Source organism: Heterodontus francisci, chromosome 2, assembly GCF_036365525.1.
Source record: "Heterodontus francisci isolate sHetFra1 chromosome 2, sHetFra1.hap1, whole genome shotgun sequence".
In the NCBI taxonomy this organism is placed as follows: Eukaryota; Metazoa; Chordata; class Chondrichthyes; order Heterodontiformes; family Heterodontidae; genus Heterodontus; species Heterodontus francisci.
This window is the reverse complement of record NC_090372.1, coordinates 108,465,189-108,481,853: the sequence shown is the minus strand read 5'-3', so window position 1 is coordinate 108,481,853 and position 16,665 is coordinate 108,465,189. Positions and strand designations below refer to the sequence as shown.

Genomic DNA, 16,665 nt, shown 5'->3' with positions numbered 1-16,665 from the left:
AAATTGCTTTGTCTAATTACAGATTTGGAAATGCAATTTACTGCACAAGTTAAACAATAGCAGTGGAATTTCCACTGAGTATGAATTTAATATTGCACAAGCAGATAACTAGGTTACTTTTTCTAAAGTGTTACGGACAGAATTGAGAGAGAACTGAAACCTCAGTTCTTTCCCTTTACCATCTGTAATCAGTGTATCTTTGACAAGGAAGATATGTGTGTTTCTTAACACCTGAGTGTATGGTCAATTTGAATAACCAGCAGCATGCTTTTTGTGGGTTTAAGACTATTTTTATTCACGCATTCGCCCCGAAAGTCTAATGCTACATCACTCAATCACCACTCTCACACTCTAGAAAGAAAGCCGTTAAAATGATGGTGCACTTTTACAAATTGCAAACAAAGGGATAGTTTGTAAGTTACGTGATTTGGTTCATCTTGGGGTGAGGGGGGCGGGGGAAGGCATGCGTTGTGGGCCCAGTGAAGAAGGCGTTTTCACTCCTGAAGTGTAGTTAGGTGGATTTAATGGCCGGAGTCATTTATCGAAATCGCTGCAGGATTCTCTCGAAGAGCTGGATTTTCAGCAGGTCATAAAGTTAGTTGCTTGTAGTCTCATTACTAAGAGGTCAGTTTTCTGTACGGCTGACCTTGAAAAGGAACAGGTGCAGATACCTTCAGATGTAACAGCCTCCAGTTATTTGAAGGCGCGATGGTACTGCCTTGACTGCTTGCTGCTTTTTCCTGCAGTCGGTATTTTAAAGATTTTTAAAAGGAGACCAACATGGCTGGCCCGCCATGTAACATTTCACCGTTTCTTTTCAAGTATGGTAAGGATCTAATTTGATTAGCTCCATCTGGTTTATTGTTCTAAGACAGTCATCCTGAGGAAGGTTAAGACAATCGCATTCTTTGTTTCAGGGGAAAGGCATTCAATTCAGGAATGTCTCCTAATGGTTTCAGGACGGGGCATTTTTGATAGTGTCAGTTTTTGAAAACACAGTTCAGGTCAGCTGACCTTTGACAACCCTCTTTGGAGCCTATGCCTATTTTTTAATGTCCATTATAGTTCATTTTGAAACAAAAGGAAAATTCAGTTCTAGAAGATTTTATGGTGGATACAGTTCGTGTTTAAAGTTGTGTGGGACATGCCATTACTGAACATGACAATAGTCAGGACTGAATAAACACATTCATAAGAGCTAGGATCATCCTATAACTGCTTTTTATTATGAATTAAAATGTTATCAATTCTAAAGTGTCGTAAATAAAATGTCTGACCTGTGAACCACTACTGTTAATCTGTCTAATCTTTACAGACTTTGAAGCACTTAATGTACATTTCTTATATTTTATCCTTTTCTCTGAATTTTTATAGCATGTTTTTAATGTAATACATCCAAAATGCTTCACAGAAGTGAAATTTAATGCTGAGTAATAGTGGGAAATGTGAGTTGACTGAGGCATGGTTGAAGAGGTACATTTTAAATAACCTGTTGAAGGAGGGGAGCATGGTAGCAAGGCTTGGAGTTTTAGAACATTCATTGTGTGACCAAGACAGCCTGAAGGCTCCATCATCAGTTGGAGAAACAAATGTGCGAGCATCTGTGAAGTAGGATGATACCGACCAGATGACTTCACTATTGGTAGTGATGGGAAATAGCTACAAAGGTATCTCAGTGCCCCTGTTGGGCAATGTCCCTACCTTATCCACTTTTAGCTATTTCTTTATATCTTCTTAATAAGTATTTTGCCTTTTCACCACTTTCAAGGAATGGCTTTGCAGTTTCCATCTTGGACTTCACCTGCAAGCTAGTATTTTGGAATTTCAAGAACTCTGTACGATTGTGGCCTGAATCTTGTGATTGGGAGCTATGCTGTAATGGTTTTATCACTGTTTGAAAATATGTTCCCTGAAGCTGTAGGTCCTTTGGATGGCATTGAGGTTAGTATTGTTATTGTTGCTCTTGAGAATACCAGGCAGTTTGTAGACTTTGGTCAGCTGGACGCTGGAGTCTGAATTCTCCTATGGTACTTGTTTGAAGAGTCTTGTGCTTAAACTCTTTTTTTCATGGGATGGGGTAGTTATTGGAAGCAGCACTTTATCTTGTTCATGGGGAGGGGAGGCAGGCATGTTGAGCTAAACTGATTTCAGGCCTCTTGATGGTCTAGTGAGTGATTAGATCAATGGGATGGGACTGTTTGAGAGATAAGGGAGAGTCACTAGGACTGTTAGAAGGATATTGACAGATCGATTTCCAAAGCTGTGGAGTCCTGTTATGGACCACTGCTGCAACAGGCGCATCAGCGGACAGAGCTAGCACCTCAGTCACTGATCTGTTGAAACTAGGGATTATTTTGAAGTCAATGGGAGTGGTGGGAACTGGTAGCTTAGCTGTTGTTTTCTGATTTTGCCAGCCTGAATGGAGATTGATTGAGAAGGCTACTGGGAGGGTTTTCTGTCATATGACTGGAATCTTGTGGTCAGATTCAAGCCTAGACCTTGGATATAGGGGGCGAAGGTCAGTGTGGTATGCTGAATAACAGCTCGGGTTTTGAGGGTACTCGCACCTGCTTTCTGGCAACTTTCTTGTGTGACGCAGAATCTCAGAATTACAGTGCAAAAGGAGGCCACTTGGCCCATGTCCACATTGACTGTCTGAAAGAGCAACTCCCTCAGTTCCATTCCCCTGTCTTCTCCCCATAATCCTGCACATTCTTTTTCATGTAACTAATTCCATTTTGAATGCTTCAATTGAACCTGCCTCCACCACGTTCTCAGACAGCGCATTCTCGACCTTAACCACTTGCTGCGTGAAAAAGTTTTTCCTCATGTCACTTTTGCTTCACTTACCAAATACTTTAAATCTGTGCCCTCTCGTTCTCGATCCTTTCACGAGTGGGAGCAATTTCTCTCCATCTACTCTGTCCAGACCCCTCATGATTTTGAAGACCTCTATCAAATCACCTCTCAGCCTTCTCTTCTCCAAGGAAAACAGTCCTAACTTCTTCAATCTATCTTCATAACTGAAATTCCTCATCCCTGGAACCATTCTCGTGAATCTTTTCTGTACTCCAATGCCGTCACATCTTTCCTCAAGTGCAGCACCCAGCATTGGATACAATACTCCAGTTGAGGCCGAACTAGTGTCTGATACAAGTTCAATATAACTTCCTTGCTCTTGTACTCTATGTCCCTATTAATAGTTAATAATAGTTGACTTGCATTTGCTGACAGTGACTTAAGGCAGCACCTGGTGTCTCTTTCTGGAGCTCTTGCCACTGGAAGTCGTCCAGATATATTTTTGTTGGAGTTCAAGGGATGGACAGTTTGATTTGTGTAAATTCTTCAATTCAGTACTGATGCATTCGGGGAACCTTAGGCACGTAGTACCTACTAAGACTGCAAAATACAGATCCAGCTCAGTCGTCATTCTGAGCAAAATGCCAAGTCAAAGCCGAGGCTTTTGGGAGAGGCTGAGGCTTTCAAGTAAAATTTTAAAGAAAGCATTTTAAGCGCAGGAAAGTAGATAAATTAACTTGTTATGAATTGTTTTTATAACTTTTTTAAATGTTTAAATCATTATTTTGGGCATAAGACATTTCACTTGCTGACACGATATAAATGAACAAAAAAGCTTTTTGAAAGCATTTTAAGTAATTTTTGGAAATTCAGTGGCAAGATTGTGCAATTGCAGGATAACAGTTACTGCAGGTTCTTTGAGATTTCAATGAAACCAAATTTTATATATATTTATAGACAAATACATGACCCAAAGAATGGGGGAGCCAATCAACAATTGAGCACTGGCTGATTGATAGATCCAGTATATCAATGCTGTTATATCAGCAATCAATAAAGCTATCAGAATACTGACCTTTCACTTAATTTAATCTAACTGATGAACATTACATTATATGTGCTGTTTTCTTAATTAAATTCTTGTATTTTGCAGAAAACTGTATGTGACCTCATCAGTAATTCTTTGTTTGCTGCTTTCTGGGCTAGCAGTATTTTTCCTCTTCCCACGATCTATTGATGTGAGTTACGTTGGTGTAAAGTCCATTTATGTCAGTTATGACCAAGTCAACCGGGTAGTTTATCTCAATATCACGGTAAGCCCTGAACTGCTAAATTGGTGAAAGTTGATTAACAAAATCTCTTTTTAAAGAAAAGGATAGTATATGGTACTTTTGATGCATTTTTTATGTTAATACAGGTAGTTCTTTAAATGAGAAGTATCTTGACTGATCCATGCAATTTCAAGAAAAGAGCCTTTTGATCAAGCTGTTACTGCTTGCACTTAAATTTGTGTTCCTTAATAGATAATGTAAGCTTAATGTTCTGAATACCTACCAAAAGATTTTACTTCCATGATCTCCGAATGTTTTCATCGAGGACAGGATAGCTTTATTCCGGGCATCTTTAATTAGGGTCTACCGTCCTTCTTGGTTTCCTTTAGGATAGGAAAATAAGCACAGTCCAATTTGTCTTGATTGCTAGTTGAGATAGGATCTCTATCCTTTTTGTATTAGTGGTTGGAAGAATTAAGCTCTTGATCACTGTCATGCTTTTCTTTACATCTTGCCCTTTGACTTGGGTTTGGAAGGCTCCAGTGCTGTGAAATGCTAGAGCATTACCTTTTTATGTTCAAGGGCAAAGACGTTGTCTCAGACTTCTTCCAAAGTTGTTTATAATCTGTTGACTGATTGTGTTACAATGGCCTCAACTGGTGTTTGTTCCAAAATCTGTCCTTGATTTGTTGGCATTCATCACTGTTGTGATGGAGTAAATGGGTGGCTAACATCATTAGATGATATCTGCATTATTTTTAAACTTCCCTGTCCAAACTGAACTAGTATTTCACCCAGGCTACCTGAAGCTCCCAAACAATACCTCACCCCAATCTCCTTTCTCTTCCGTGCTCTCACTTAAAGGGAAAATTGGGAGGTGGGACAGAATATCCTCCTGTAGAATCTAGGCCATACCTTTTGCTGACAGTTTGATGGTTTATGTTGAAATAAGCAACTTATTGGTTGGTATTGGTACTAGCCTTGGGTTTTGTTCCAATGCAACCTTTGTTATTGGTGCTGGGCAATTACATTGTCTGCTTATTCTGGTTGTCAGTGCTGCCTGATTGCATTTGGTGGTCCTTGAAATCTTTATTTAAGGAGGGGAGAGCAGAAGGATTTTCTTGGATTTGTGGCTTAATCCCTATTTGCAGATAATATGTTTACTATCTAAATACCATCAATTTTGGTTTCATCTGTCAGTTATCCCTGGAGTTACTTTGCTTCCTCTGTGTTCTTGAATTTCTTTTACCCACAATGGCCTACTACTAGGACTAAACTTGCTTTACACTTGCATCAAAGGTCACTGAATAACAATCGGGAGTAGTTTTGGGTAGATTTTTTTCCTCTTTTTTTTTTTCTAAGCCTAGGAGGGCTGAATCCAGGCAACCTATTGCATAACCTTGCACCATATGCACGTGCAATTTAATTCTGGACCTTTCTGATTATGTGAATTGGTACTGCATCACAATCCCGGTGGAGACCACCAACAAATGAAAAGAATCAGATCCACCAATTGACTCCAATTTAGGAAACCAAACCAAATGAACAAGATTTCACTTTTATCAATTTTACTTGAACACACAAAGTAAAACAACAAATTAAACATGACGCAACCGACAGATCACTGTCTATATATTACACCTTTAACTATCAGATACAACAGAGATGGGTCTCGCCCATGGTAGTCCACCCAGCATATGTAGCAATAGTTACAGTCACATGGTCTCTTCACAACTTGTTCCTCAGGTAGATTTTCAGCTCCTTTCTTCATGGATTTAACTGCTGTTCTTATGACAGCTGTTCCCCCTCAATTCAAACTCCACGAGTACCGTCTTCACCACAAGACGCACTTCTCCAGAACCTCCTCAGTTCTGCTCACAGCAGTGATGGCATGGATTTAACAGTCTTCCCTTTATCAGAGTCCTTCAGTGTCAACCTGTGCACTGTATGGCTGGGTCGGATTAGTTGGTTACTTTAAATAACAGAAACAGCTCCTGGATTCAGTATTCACTTTTGCCTGCTTGCTTCCACTCCTGCCTGGTCTGGGGAGGACTCTATCTCCTCCTATCTGGTTCGAGCCACTGTCAGTTTCCCCAGAAACCTGAAGTCGTTTTTCCAGCTTCTCTTTCTGTTTCAGCTCTAATTTCCCTCTCTGTTAGGGTCTTAAAAAAAAAACAAGCTTTGTAACCACTGATTCCATCGGGAGTCTTGTCCCTTCCTCTGCATGCCCCCCCACCCTTTTCCCTCTTTCTCCACGCCCCCCCCCCCCCCCCCGCCAATCCCTCTGACAAAGAAAGGAAATTACAATTTCAAGTACCATGATTAAAGCTGTGCAATTCAAAATCTCATTCCAGGAAAAGCTGAAACAAGATAAAATGCTAAGAGTTGTTCTGTCACAAAAATGCAAAGTTGTGTTGCAATAGTTTTGTATGGTATAACAATGTGTTGCAGTGAAATTGTGTTTACATTCTAACCATTGTTCTATTCTTTGCAGAGCACTTTAAATATTACTAATAACAACTTCTATTCAGTGAATGTGGCAAACATTAGTGCTCAAGTGCAATTTTCGAAAACAGTTATTGGAAAATCACGAATAAGCAATATTACGAAAATTGGACCTCTAGACATGAAGCAGGTAATCTTTAGTAGGGCTATTTCTCCTTTTGAAATTTGCTTCAGCGTATTCTTTCTTTCTGGAATCAAAGATGAAAGAAATGGAATTGCTGTGGGTGATCATTTCCCTAAATGAGATGTGGCTTTACTGGTCTCTAAGGAATTCCCAATTGTGTCTATGTTCTGAATGGCCATTAATTTGCATGACAACAAAGATGGCCACCATCCTTTCCCTGGCAAAACATTTCTATATATTCTGCTTTCTTTTGTAACAAGAATAGAATAACTATATTATGTGGGATCTGTTGCTGTACTATTTGAATCCATTGTCTAAAGTAATTTTCTAACTTGAAGATCTGCACTCAAGGTATGGCAGAATGGAATATTTTTCTTTCTGTATCAAGCAAAGTGTAGAAGAGTTTTATGCTGTATCTAACATACATTTTAAGTAATTTACTTTCTTTTGCAGATCGACTATTCTGTTCATACTGTAATAGGAGATCAAATGAACTACATGTAGTGAGTAACATTTCATGTAAATGCACTAAAACTTGTCTGTTTCAATCGACTTATTTATATAATTTGACAAACAGAAACATTACACTTTGCTCAATCTAAAGTCTAAATGAGATGAGAATTTTGCATACTTGAAGCACTGATGCAGTTGAAATGTATATAAAGCAAATTGCATCATGCAGATAATTACTTTCCCAGTCAACTCATGATTTAAGTCTGAAAAATGCTAAGTTCATTAAAGGAATTTGGAGTACAGTTTGTGATGTGGTTTCCTGAAGTCCTTTTGGTTCTTGATTTGGCTTGCATGCTAGTAGAATTCTTAATGGTCCTCAGGTTTTTGTCATGACCACTATACCAGAATCCATTACAAGTGTTGAGCATTGTCTGTATGCAGAATAACTTTGATATCGGTCCTAAAATTAACTTCAATTGTTTGGACCAGTGACCCTTTATCCTACCCCCCATTTAGTCATCTGGGTTAACTTAAGGTAGTTTATTATAAGATCACCTCTTGGATGCCTCCTTCTCAGACTGAAAAGCGCGAGTCTCCTCAATCTTTCCTCATCTAAGACCGTCACACTAAGGATCTGCCTCATGACTCTTTGTACGTGTTTTTTAGTGACTGGAATTGAACATGGTATTCAAGGTATGGTCTGACTAGATCACGACTTACCTTGACTTGTACTGTTCTGGCTCTATAATTAAACATTCTGTTGGCTTTGATTTTCGTTCTGCATTAAGCAGACACATTGAGTGTTGAGTCTACCAAGATTGTTAGCTCTCTTTCAACTTCTACATATTTCTGTGCAATGTAGAAACAAGCCATTTGGTGTAACCGTGTCAGCAAAATCTTCCATATGAGCTAATGGTCCTAATCACATTGAATTGCTCTCTTCTCCCCCTTTATTTTCCCCTTCGACCTATCCAATCTCTAATCCTGAATGCCTTAACTGCTAATCCTTGAAATGAATTGCACAGTCTCAACTTTCTCTGTTAAGTTTATTTTGCTCCCTGTGCTAAATCTCTTGCATTTAATTGTGTATCCATGGCTGCTAGTTCTAGACATCTCAACTGCTTTAAACAGTCTGCTTCTATCTACCTTATTTCATCTTAATTTTATATGCTCCTATTATTTCCCCATAATCTGCATGTTCTATTTTTTATAAAAACTACAAATTTTCCAGTCTTGTATTTTTATTTTTTCATAACCAGGCTGCATTCTAGTGCATCTGCATTGTACCTGATGTAAAGTCTCAATTTCCTTGCTATAGTGTGGAGCACAATACTGAACACAGTACTTTAACTGAGGTCTTAAAGTTTATTAACGGCTTGTCATTACTTTTTGGCTTTCATATTCTATATTTAGTCCATTTGGTATTTTTATATCTTCGCATAGAATGATACAGAATGAGACCATTGGGCCCTTCATGCCTGTGCTGGCTCTTTGAAAAGCTTACACCATTCGTCCCTCTCCCTTTCTCTTTCCCCATGGCCCTGCAATTTTTCCTCTAAGTATTTAATCAATTCCCTTTTGAAAATTATTGTTGAATCTGCTTCTGCCGCCCTTTTCAACGGTGCATTCTAGATCCTAATGTGCTGCATAAATTTTACTTTTTTTCTTATCACCTCTGGTTCTTCTGTCAAATTACCTTAAATCTGGATCCTCAGCTTACTGACCTTTCTGCCACTGGAAATTTTCTCATTTACTCTATCAAAACTTTTAATGATTTTGAACACTTCTACCACATCTCATCTTAACTGTGTCTGCTCTAGTGAGGGGAAAAAAAACAGTTTCTCTGTTTCCACATAACTGAAGTCTTTCATCCCTGGTATCATTCTAGTATATCTCCTCTGCGCCCTCTCTAAGGCCTTGACATCCTTCCTAAAGTTTAACGCCCAAAATTCTCCACAATGCACCATTATTCTATAAAGGTTTTCCATAACTTGTTTTTGTACTCGTACCTCTATTTATAAAGCCAAGGATCCCATTATCTTTTAACTTGCTTCTCAGCTTGTTCTGCCATCTTCAAAGACTTCTATGAATTTGCATTTGCTACCACAGAGAGTAGTTAAAGCAAATAATAGATGCATTTAAGGGAAGGCTAGACAAGCATATGAGGGAGAAGGGAATAGAGGGTTTTGTTGATTGATGAAACACGGGAGGAAGGTCGTTTGCAGCATATATGCTGGCCTGACTAGTTGGGCCAAATGGCCTGTTTCTGTACAGTATATCTTATATAATACTCCCAGGTCTCTCTTCCTTCACCCCTTTAAAATCGTACCATTTAGTTTATATTGCCTCTGCTCATTTGTCTGACCAAAAATTAATCACTTCACATTTGTGTTAAATTCCATCTGTTATGTGTCTGCCTATTTCACCAATCTGCTTGTCCTCCGAAGTCTGTTGCTATCCATTTCACTAACATTTCAGAGTTTCATGTCATCTGGTAACTTGGAAATTGTGCCCTTTATGCTTAAGTGCAGGTCATATATATTACAGCAGTGGTTGCAGCATTGATCCCTGGGGAACACCACTACACACACCTCTCCAGTCTGAAAAACAACTATTCATCCCATCCGTCTGCTTTCTGCACCTTAATCAATTTTGTATCAACATAACCACTGTCCTTTTTAATCCCATGGGCTTTCATTTGCTAACAACTCTATGTGGTACTTTATCACGTGAGATGCTACCTTTTTTATCATTCTGATGAAGGGTCACAGACCTGAAACATTAACTGTTTCTCTCTACGCAGATGCTGCCAGACCTGTTGAGTATTTATGGCACTTTCTGTTCTCATTGCTACCTTTTTTAATGTCCTGTTACGTTGTTATTTGATACTTAATCAGCCCAAGCTTGGATGTTATCCAGGCCTTGCTGCACGCAGGCATGGGCTGCTTCATTGGTACAACTGGTCCACTCCATTTGGACCTGGACCACAGAAACTATTTAAAAAATATAACTAATGAGTGTGTATCCAAAAATTCTTATAAAAGATGAAGGGCATTGAAATTTAAGCTCTAAACTTGAAGGAAAATGCAAATAATAGTACAATCATGCTAATATGCAATGTGGAAACCATGACGTTTAAATAATCAAAACTAATTTGGTAATGCTTTGCAGCATTGGTTAGCATGGTTCTGATTGTATTTAATATAGTGTTTTAAATTCAGTATAAACTTTATCTCCATCTTATTTGATTTGACACAAAAATCTTGGTGTATACAATTGTTTTCTGTAAACCTTACTCTATTTACTGCAAAAGTCTTTACTTGATCAGATGTTTGCTTATATATTTTGCCTAAATACAATGTTTTCAGGTTTAGTACAAGTCTAATAGTAGCTAACATCAGTTTACATTCTACTGTTGAGTTTGTCAGCTTGTATATAACTATCATGTGGAAGCTCTGGAAGTATATTCATCACTACCAATGAGACTCACAAAGTTTGAGGTATATTGATGAAGAACTGACTCATGCTGGATTATAGTTCCAAGATTGCCAACAGCTCCAACTCAATACAGAGTGGAATGTGAACTGCATTGCTAACTACTGATGGAACATAAAACTATAACAGCGGCTGTAGACTTAACTGAAAGCAGATGAAGCTGATCCCTCTGAGGCAAGTGGACTTAAATGCAGAAGAGGGAAAGCTGCCAGAACAAATAAAATAATTTTTATTGAAATGCAAATTTGTTTTAGTTGAAAAAGACTTTGCATTATTGATAACTATCTTAAATTCAGTTATTTTTTCACTGTTACAGTGACTACTGCACACTGACATCAATCAAAGTACACAACATTGTGATTATGATGCAGTAAGTATGTTTGATGGCCTGTAAGATATTAAATGCATGAGTTTGATTTTAGAATGCTTTATACTCTGAAATGTGCAAACAAAATCCTTGTTGTATAAATTCAGAAATAAAGAAATTGAGAAACTGTTGTGAATTGGACATACCAACGTATTGGTTGGTTGGGCATGGCGCTCGATGACCCACATCTTTTAGAATGCTTATGAAATGGCAGAGGCAACACCGCAATTCATCCATTTTTGGATGTGTATGTTGTGCCAGAGGAATCAACAGTTAACAATGTAAATGGAATGAACTTCCATGGATACAGAACCTTTCATGACCTCAATATCTTGAGTGTTCAATGAAGTGGTTTTAAAGTGTAGTCACTGTTGTGCTTTAGGGAAATGTAATGGCCAATTTATGTTCACAAGGTCCCACAAACAGCAGTGAGATAAATGACCAAATCTGTTTTTGATGGCTTTGGTTGAAGGATAAATGTTGTACAGGACTTCAGGAGAACACTCCTGCTTTCCAAATAGTGCCGTAGAATCTTTGAGATCTACCTGAGAACAATCTGAACCCTGGTTTAATATCTCAGCTAAAAGAAAGCACCTCTAATAATCTAGCAGAACCTCACTAGTAAATTGAAGTGTCAGCCTAGAATATGTGTTCAAGTCTCAAGCTGGACTTGAATTCACAACCTCGTAATTTGAGGCGATAGCCTTGGCTTGATGGTACTGACAGATAAGCCAAATGCGACGATCCGGCTTTTCCCTGGATAACATGACATAAGTTTATTCAGTTAATTTCTGTGGTGTAAAATGCAACATTTAAAACAGCAAAGGTAAAGCCAGGCTGGCTGCAGCAGTAATCGGAAGCTGAAGTGTTAATTAGCTACCCTAATAGGTAGTGTCAAATGAAGTTACGCATCACCAGACTGATTATTTATGAAAGTGGTTTTAGCTGTGAAACCATGAAAAGACCTAGGGGGCCAACAACATGAAATGTTCGTTCATTGATGCACATTTTAGGCTATCAGCAAATTGTATTACTTCATTGTTTAATTAAGCCACAGTAGCTAACTTGTAGCAATGAGACATGCTTAACTTGCCCACCATTCTAAGAGTGGATCCAACCTGAAAACCCAAAAAGAGATTTTTTTTTTTGTTCTAGTGTGCATACTCGCTCTCTCCCCTGTGCACTTGCTGTCTCACTGTCTCTTTAATGAATCGTATTCTTGTGCAGAGTGATTTTTTTTTTAAGTGTACAGAAACTGGTATGTGCCAAGAGAAACCAGGGAATGGAGAAAAGTTGCCTAAGGGGAAAAAAGTAATCTTAAGTACCTTTTTAAAATTGTGTAAATTACATTCCTGTCTTTAAAAGTTATGAATTACATTGTTTCACTCATGATTTCTCTTGCAGAGCAACTGTTACTACGTCCTACTTTGGACATACAGAGCAGGTTTCACTTGAAAGGTATCAGTATGTGGATTGCGGAAGAAACACAACCTATCATTACAAAAGATCAAAAAATCTCAACCTTGCACAGCTACGTGACTCTCCTCCTCTAACAGCTTAGAGCACAAAAATAGTCAGTAACCAATCGACCATTAATACCATAAACAGGCACACTAGGTGTTCTAAATAGTACGTGTGAAGTGAATTTGATTTTGCAACTGAAAAATTACTATGTAACTGTACAAACAGGTGCATGATGTCCCACTATATATTAACTAGGTAAAGTAAATTGGTTATTTTATTCTCCCCATTTAGAGTTGGCTGTCTTATTGTTTGCTAAAGGAAATACTTAAACAGGCTTTTATCAGATGGGCTATGCTTTTCTGTATTGATTCTTATTTTGCTGAATGAACTCTATATTGACACGTTATTTAAATTAGCACATTAAAAGGTAATGGAGGAATAAGTTAGAGTTGTTATGGTTCAATTCGGTGTACATAATGGATGGGGGTGCCACCTGTCACATTTTCACATTTAATCTTGATTCTAACTGAAGAATCATCTTTAAATGTATCGTGGAAACACTATTTGTCACTTCTTTGTTGTCCTTAAGAATGTGATCATGTTATGAGGAAAGATTCACCTTAAAACATTTAAAACCTGAATTCCATGCAGAAATAATCAAAGATCTTTAGATTGTCCTCTTGGCTGGATCTTAGCCATAATGTGATTTATGATATTAAATATTAGTCGAGAACTGGAATGGATAAAATCAATGTTGGGATAATTGTACAAGAGTTCATTGAGCAAAGTCATGCATCAGTTGGTGTTTATGCTGTAACTAGCTATTACATTTATTGTTGACCAGACAGAAAAGTTCATAGTTCAATTATTTTAATTGGGATCTTTGTTTGCCTTTAATTACTTGTTCTAGATGACTGTTCAATTAATTACAACTAAATGCAAAGTTTGTAATTTCTATGAAACCTGTTCAAACATTCTTTTTTGTCAATGAAACTTAACTTGCCTGTCCTAGTGTGGTGAAAGCATAGGCTTGCTACAACTGAGCATGTAGTTTAATATAATGGTCATTGAATCCTATTTGTTGTAAATGGTATTCACTGTTATTTCTGTATACAATGTGATGTCCAGTGACATTACTCCATCATTATGCACTTTAATGTATAAACCTCTAGTTGTCAGAAGCTGGGAAGAACCGAAAATTTAAATATGAATAGCAAAAATTACAGAAGTTTAGCTGGTATCTGTGATACATCTGACAAAACCTGTAAGTTATTGATGCTTAGACTACATAAAAATAAAACCAGCCATCTTAGTGACTTGGTGGATTGGTTTACTTGTAGACAGATAAATGTAATAATGAATGCAGATGGAGTTTAATTCAGTTCTTTTTTTCTGCATTAAGATGTTCTTCCACCTCCCACCTTTATCTCTCAATCCAATTAGGGGGCTTTGGAAATTTCAGGGGTGAAAAAGTGGCTATAATGGATCAAGTGCCTGTTACACACCCCACCTGATTTTTTCCTTTGCTATAACTTCAACAGAACTAAAAATAAATCTGGCGGGGTGTATAACGGGCCACCAGTCTGCACCTGCTGAAATTAAACACGCCCCCATTTTGTTCTGCTGGATTGTAGTATTAAGAATTATGCTAAATCTTTTCATTGGTAGCTTTGTAGCAGATTTTGCAAATTGAGATCTTTGTAAACCTTGTATGTTAATTAAGATGAAACCAGTCAGTGGTCTCCCTTATTGTAGTTACCTGCTCTCTTTTGATAACTGAAGTCTAATCTTCTAAGCAAGAAAATGCTTAAACTGTATTAACAAACTATTTTCTTAACTACAAATAAGATCTATTGTAATTTAATTGCTTAATAATGTCAGATTTGTGATTGAATCACTTGGATATATCACACTGTGGCTGTTGACACCTTAATGGTTCTTTACAGTTTTGTTTTGTGCTAGTTAATGTTGGTATTGCAAATGCTTGCAGGTAGCCTCCAAATTTCTAATACCCTATGAGCCTAATACTTTGTGACCTGAAAATATTGTGCTAATATAAACTTCTTGATTTTTACAATCTTCACTTGTTTAAGATTTCTGTGTTTGAAAAGGGATATTTTACTTCCTAACTCGAAATAAAATGTTTTTAAAGGCTGTTTATCAATTTGACTGATTACCCTTAGATTTAAGTACTTCATTGTTAAGTGCAAGAAATATTGAGGCTTATGCCTCAAAATGCGAGGTGATGCATTTTGGAAGATCCAATTCAAGAGTGAACTATACAATAAATGGAAAAGTCCTGGGGAAAATTGATATACAGAAAGATTTGGGTGTTCAGGTCCATTGTTCCCTGAAGGTGGCAACGCAGGTCAATAGAGTGGTCAAGAAGGCATACGGCATGCTTTCCTTCATCGGACGGGGTATTGAGTACAAGAGTTGGCAGGTTGTGTTACAGTTGTACAAGACTTTGGTTCGGCCACATTTGGAATACTGCGTGCAGTTCTGGTCGCCACATTACCAAAAGGATGTAGATGCTTTGGAGAGGGTGCAGAGGAGGTTCACCAGGATGTTGCCTGGTATGGAGGGCGCTAGCTATGAAGAGAGGTTGAGTAGATTAGGATTATTTTCATTAGAAAGACGGAGGTTGAGGGGGGACCTGATTGAGGTGTACAAAATCATGAGAGGTATAGACAGGGTGGATAGCAAAAAGCTTTTTCCTAGAGTGGGGGATTCAATTACTAGGGGTCACTAGTTCAAAGTGAGAGGGGAAATGTTTAGGGGGGATCTGCGTGGAAAGTTCTTTACGCAGAGGGTGGTGGGTGCCTGGAACGCGTTGCCAGCGGAGGTGGTAGATGCGGGCACGATAGCGTCTTTTAAGATGTAGCTAGACAGATACATGAATGGGCAGGAAGCAAAGAGATACAGACCCTTAGAAAATAGGCGACATGTTTAGATAGACGATCTGGATCGGCGCAGGCTTGGAGGTCCGAAGGGCCTGTTCCTGTGCTGTAATTTTCTTCTTATGATATTCTGAACCTATTGTACCAGATACTTCAAGCTCTCAGCATAAAGATTTTAAGGCTGGTGACTTGGCACTATTAAAATTTCATTTTACTAAATGTTTGACTAGCTTAGATCGATGGAACTCTTAACTATGCAGAATATGCTGCCTTGAAATTTCTGTGAATTGCAATCTTTCTTTTCCCCCCATGTAGTTGTAATTCCAACTTTGTAAAGGACTCGCATATGAACTTCAATGCAACTGTTCTCCATACTTAAATTCTAAGGCACCAATGGCATATTTGAAGCTGAAATTTTAAAGCCTCAGTTTATGCCTCCATCTTAATTTGAATTTTTAATTAGTTCTCTTCCTTTTGTTGTCATATTCACCCTCACTTGCCAAGTATGTGCTATGCTTAATATCCCCCCCTCCACCATACTGTATGGTTTTTATGCTTCCATGAAGATTCCTGATGTGAGAAATTTTGCAAAATTAGGCAAAGGCATGCCCCATATATTTTATTTGGGAGTTGCAGTCTTTGTTTCTTTTCATCCCCTTCTTTCTCCTGCACCCCACCCTCCCACCATTCCCCAATGGAAATGAACATGATTCTTACCACTCCATGACACTTCAGTAATATGCCACTTAAGAATTAATTTGTACAATACCTAGAAACTAACGAAACTCTCTAAATCATTGCTGTGCATGGTAAATAACTTATTAAATAAAACAAATGAAGTCTTTATGTAGTGCACAGTCATTGATTGATGTATATTGTTTTGTAGCCTTCCTTTGTTCCTAAAAGAGAAGGCAAAATGATTAAATTGTACTCTTTCAATTCGATCTAAAACTCGTGAGCATGGCAAAGTCAAACCTTTATATTAAAACTTTGTCCAGTTGTTATCAGAGTAAATCATTTTCTTTGCCTCTACTAAATGCACTCTGCAATACAGGGGTAGTATCTTTGTTCTGGTGTTAAATGTTAGAGTATTCTTAAAGCCTAAATGTGTTAACCTGCATCCTATTTTTTAATTTTTTCAGTTTCCACATAAAATAACTTTTTTTTTGTCCTCCACAGATAAGGTTAACAAAGGTCCTTTTAATAACTTCACATTATAAAGTTATCTTCAGGGTGATATTTCCCACTGTCATGTTTCATCACATGAACTACACACGACTTTGCTCC

General features: G+C 37.9%; 1 protein-coding gene across 2 annotated transcripts in view; it reads left to right on the top strand.

Moving 5' to 3' along the window:
- tmem106ba (transmembrane protein 106Ba) overlaps positions 1–14,629 on the top strand; it is a 33,984-nt gene extending 19,355 nt beyond the window's left edge. For both annotated transcript variants that reach the window (XM_068009576.1, XM_068009571.1), the window contains exons 4-8: positions 3,953–4,112; positions 6,565–6,705; positions 7,153–7,202; positions 10,964–11,017; positions 12,419–14,629. In XM_068009576.1, coding sequence (XP_067865677.1) covers positions 3,953–4,112; positions 6,565–6,705; positions 7,153–7,202; positions 10,964–11,017; positions 12,419–12,575 — 562 coding nt within the window. In that variant the 3' untranslated portion in view covers positions 12,576–14,629. The remainder of the gene's footprint in view (positions 1–3,952; positions 4,113–6,564; positions 6,706–7,152; positions 7,203–10,963; positions 11,018–12,418) is intronic.
- The last annotated feature ends 2,036 nt before the right edge of the window (positions 14,630–16,665 follow it).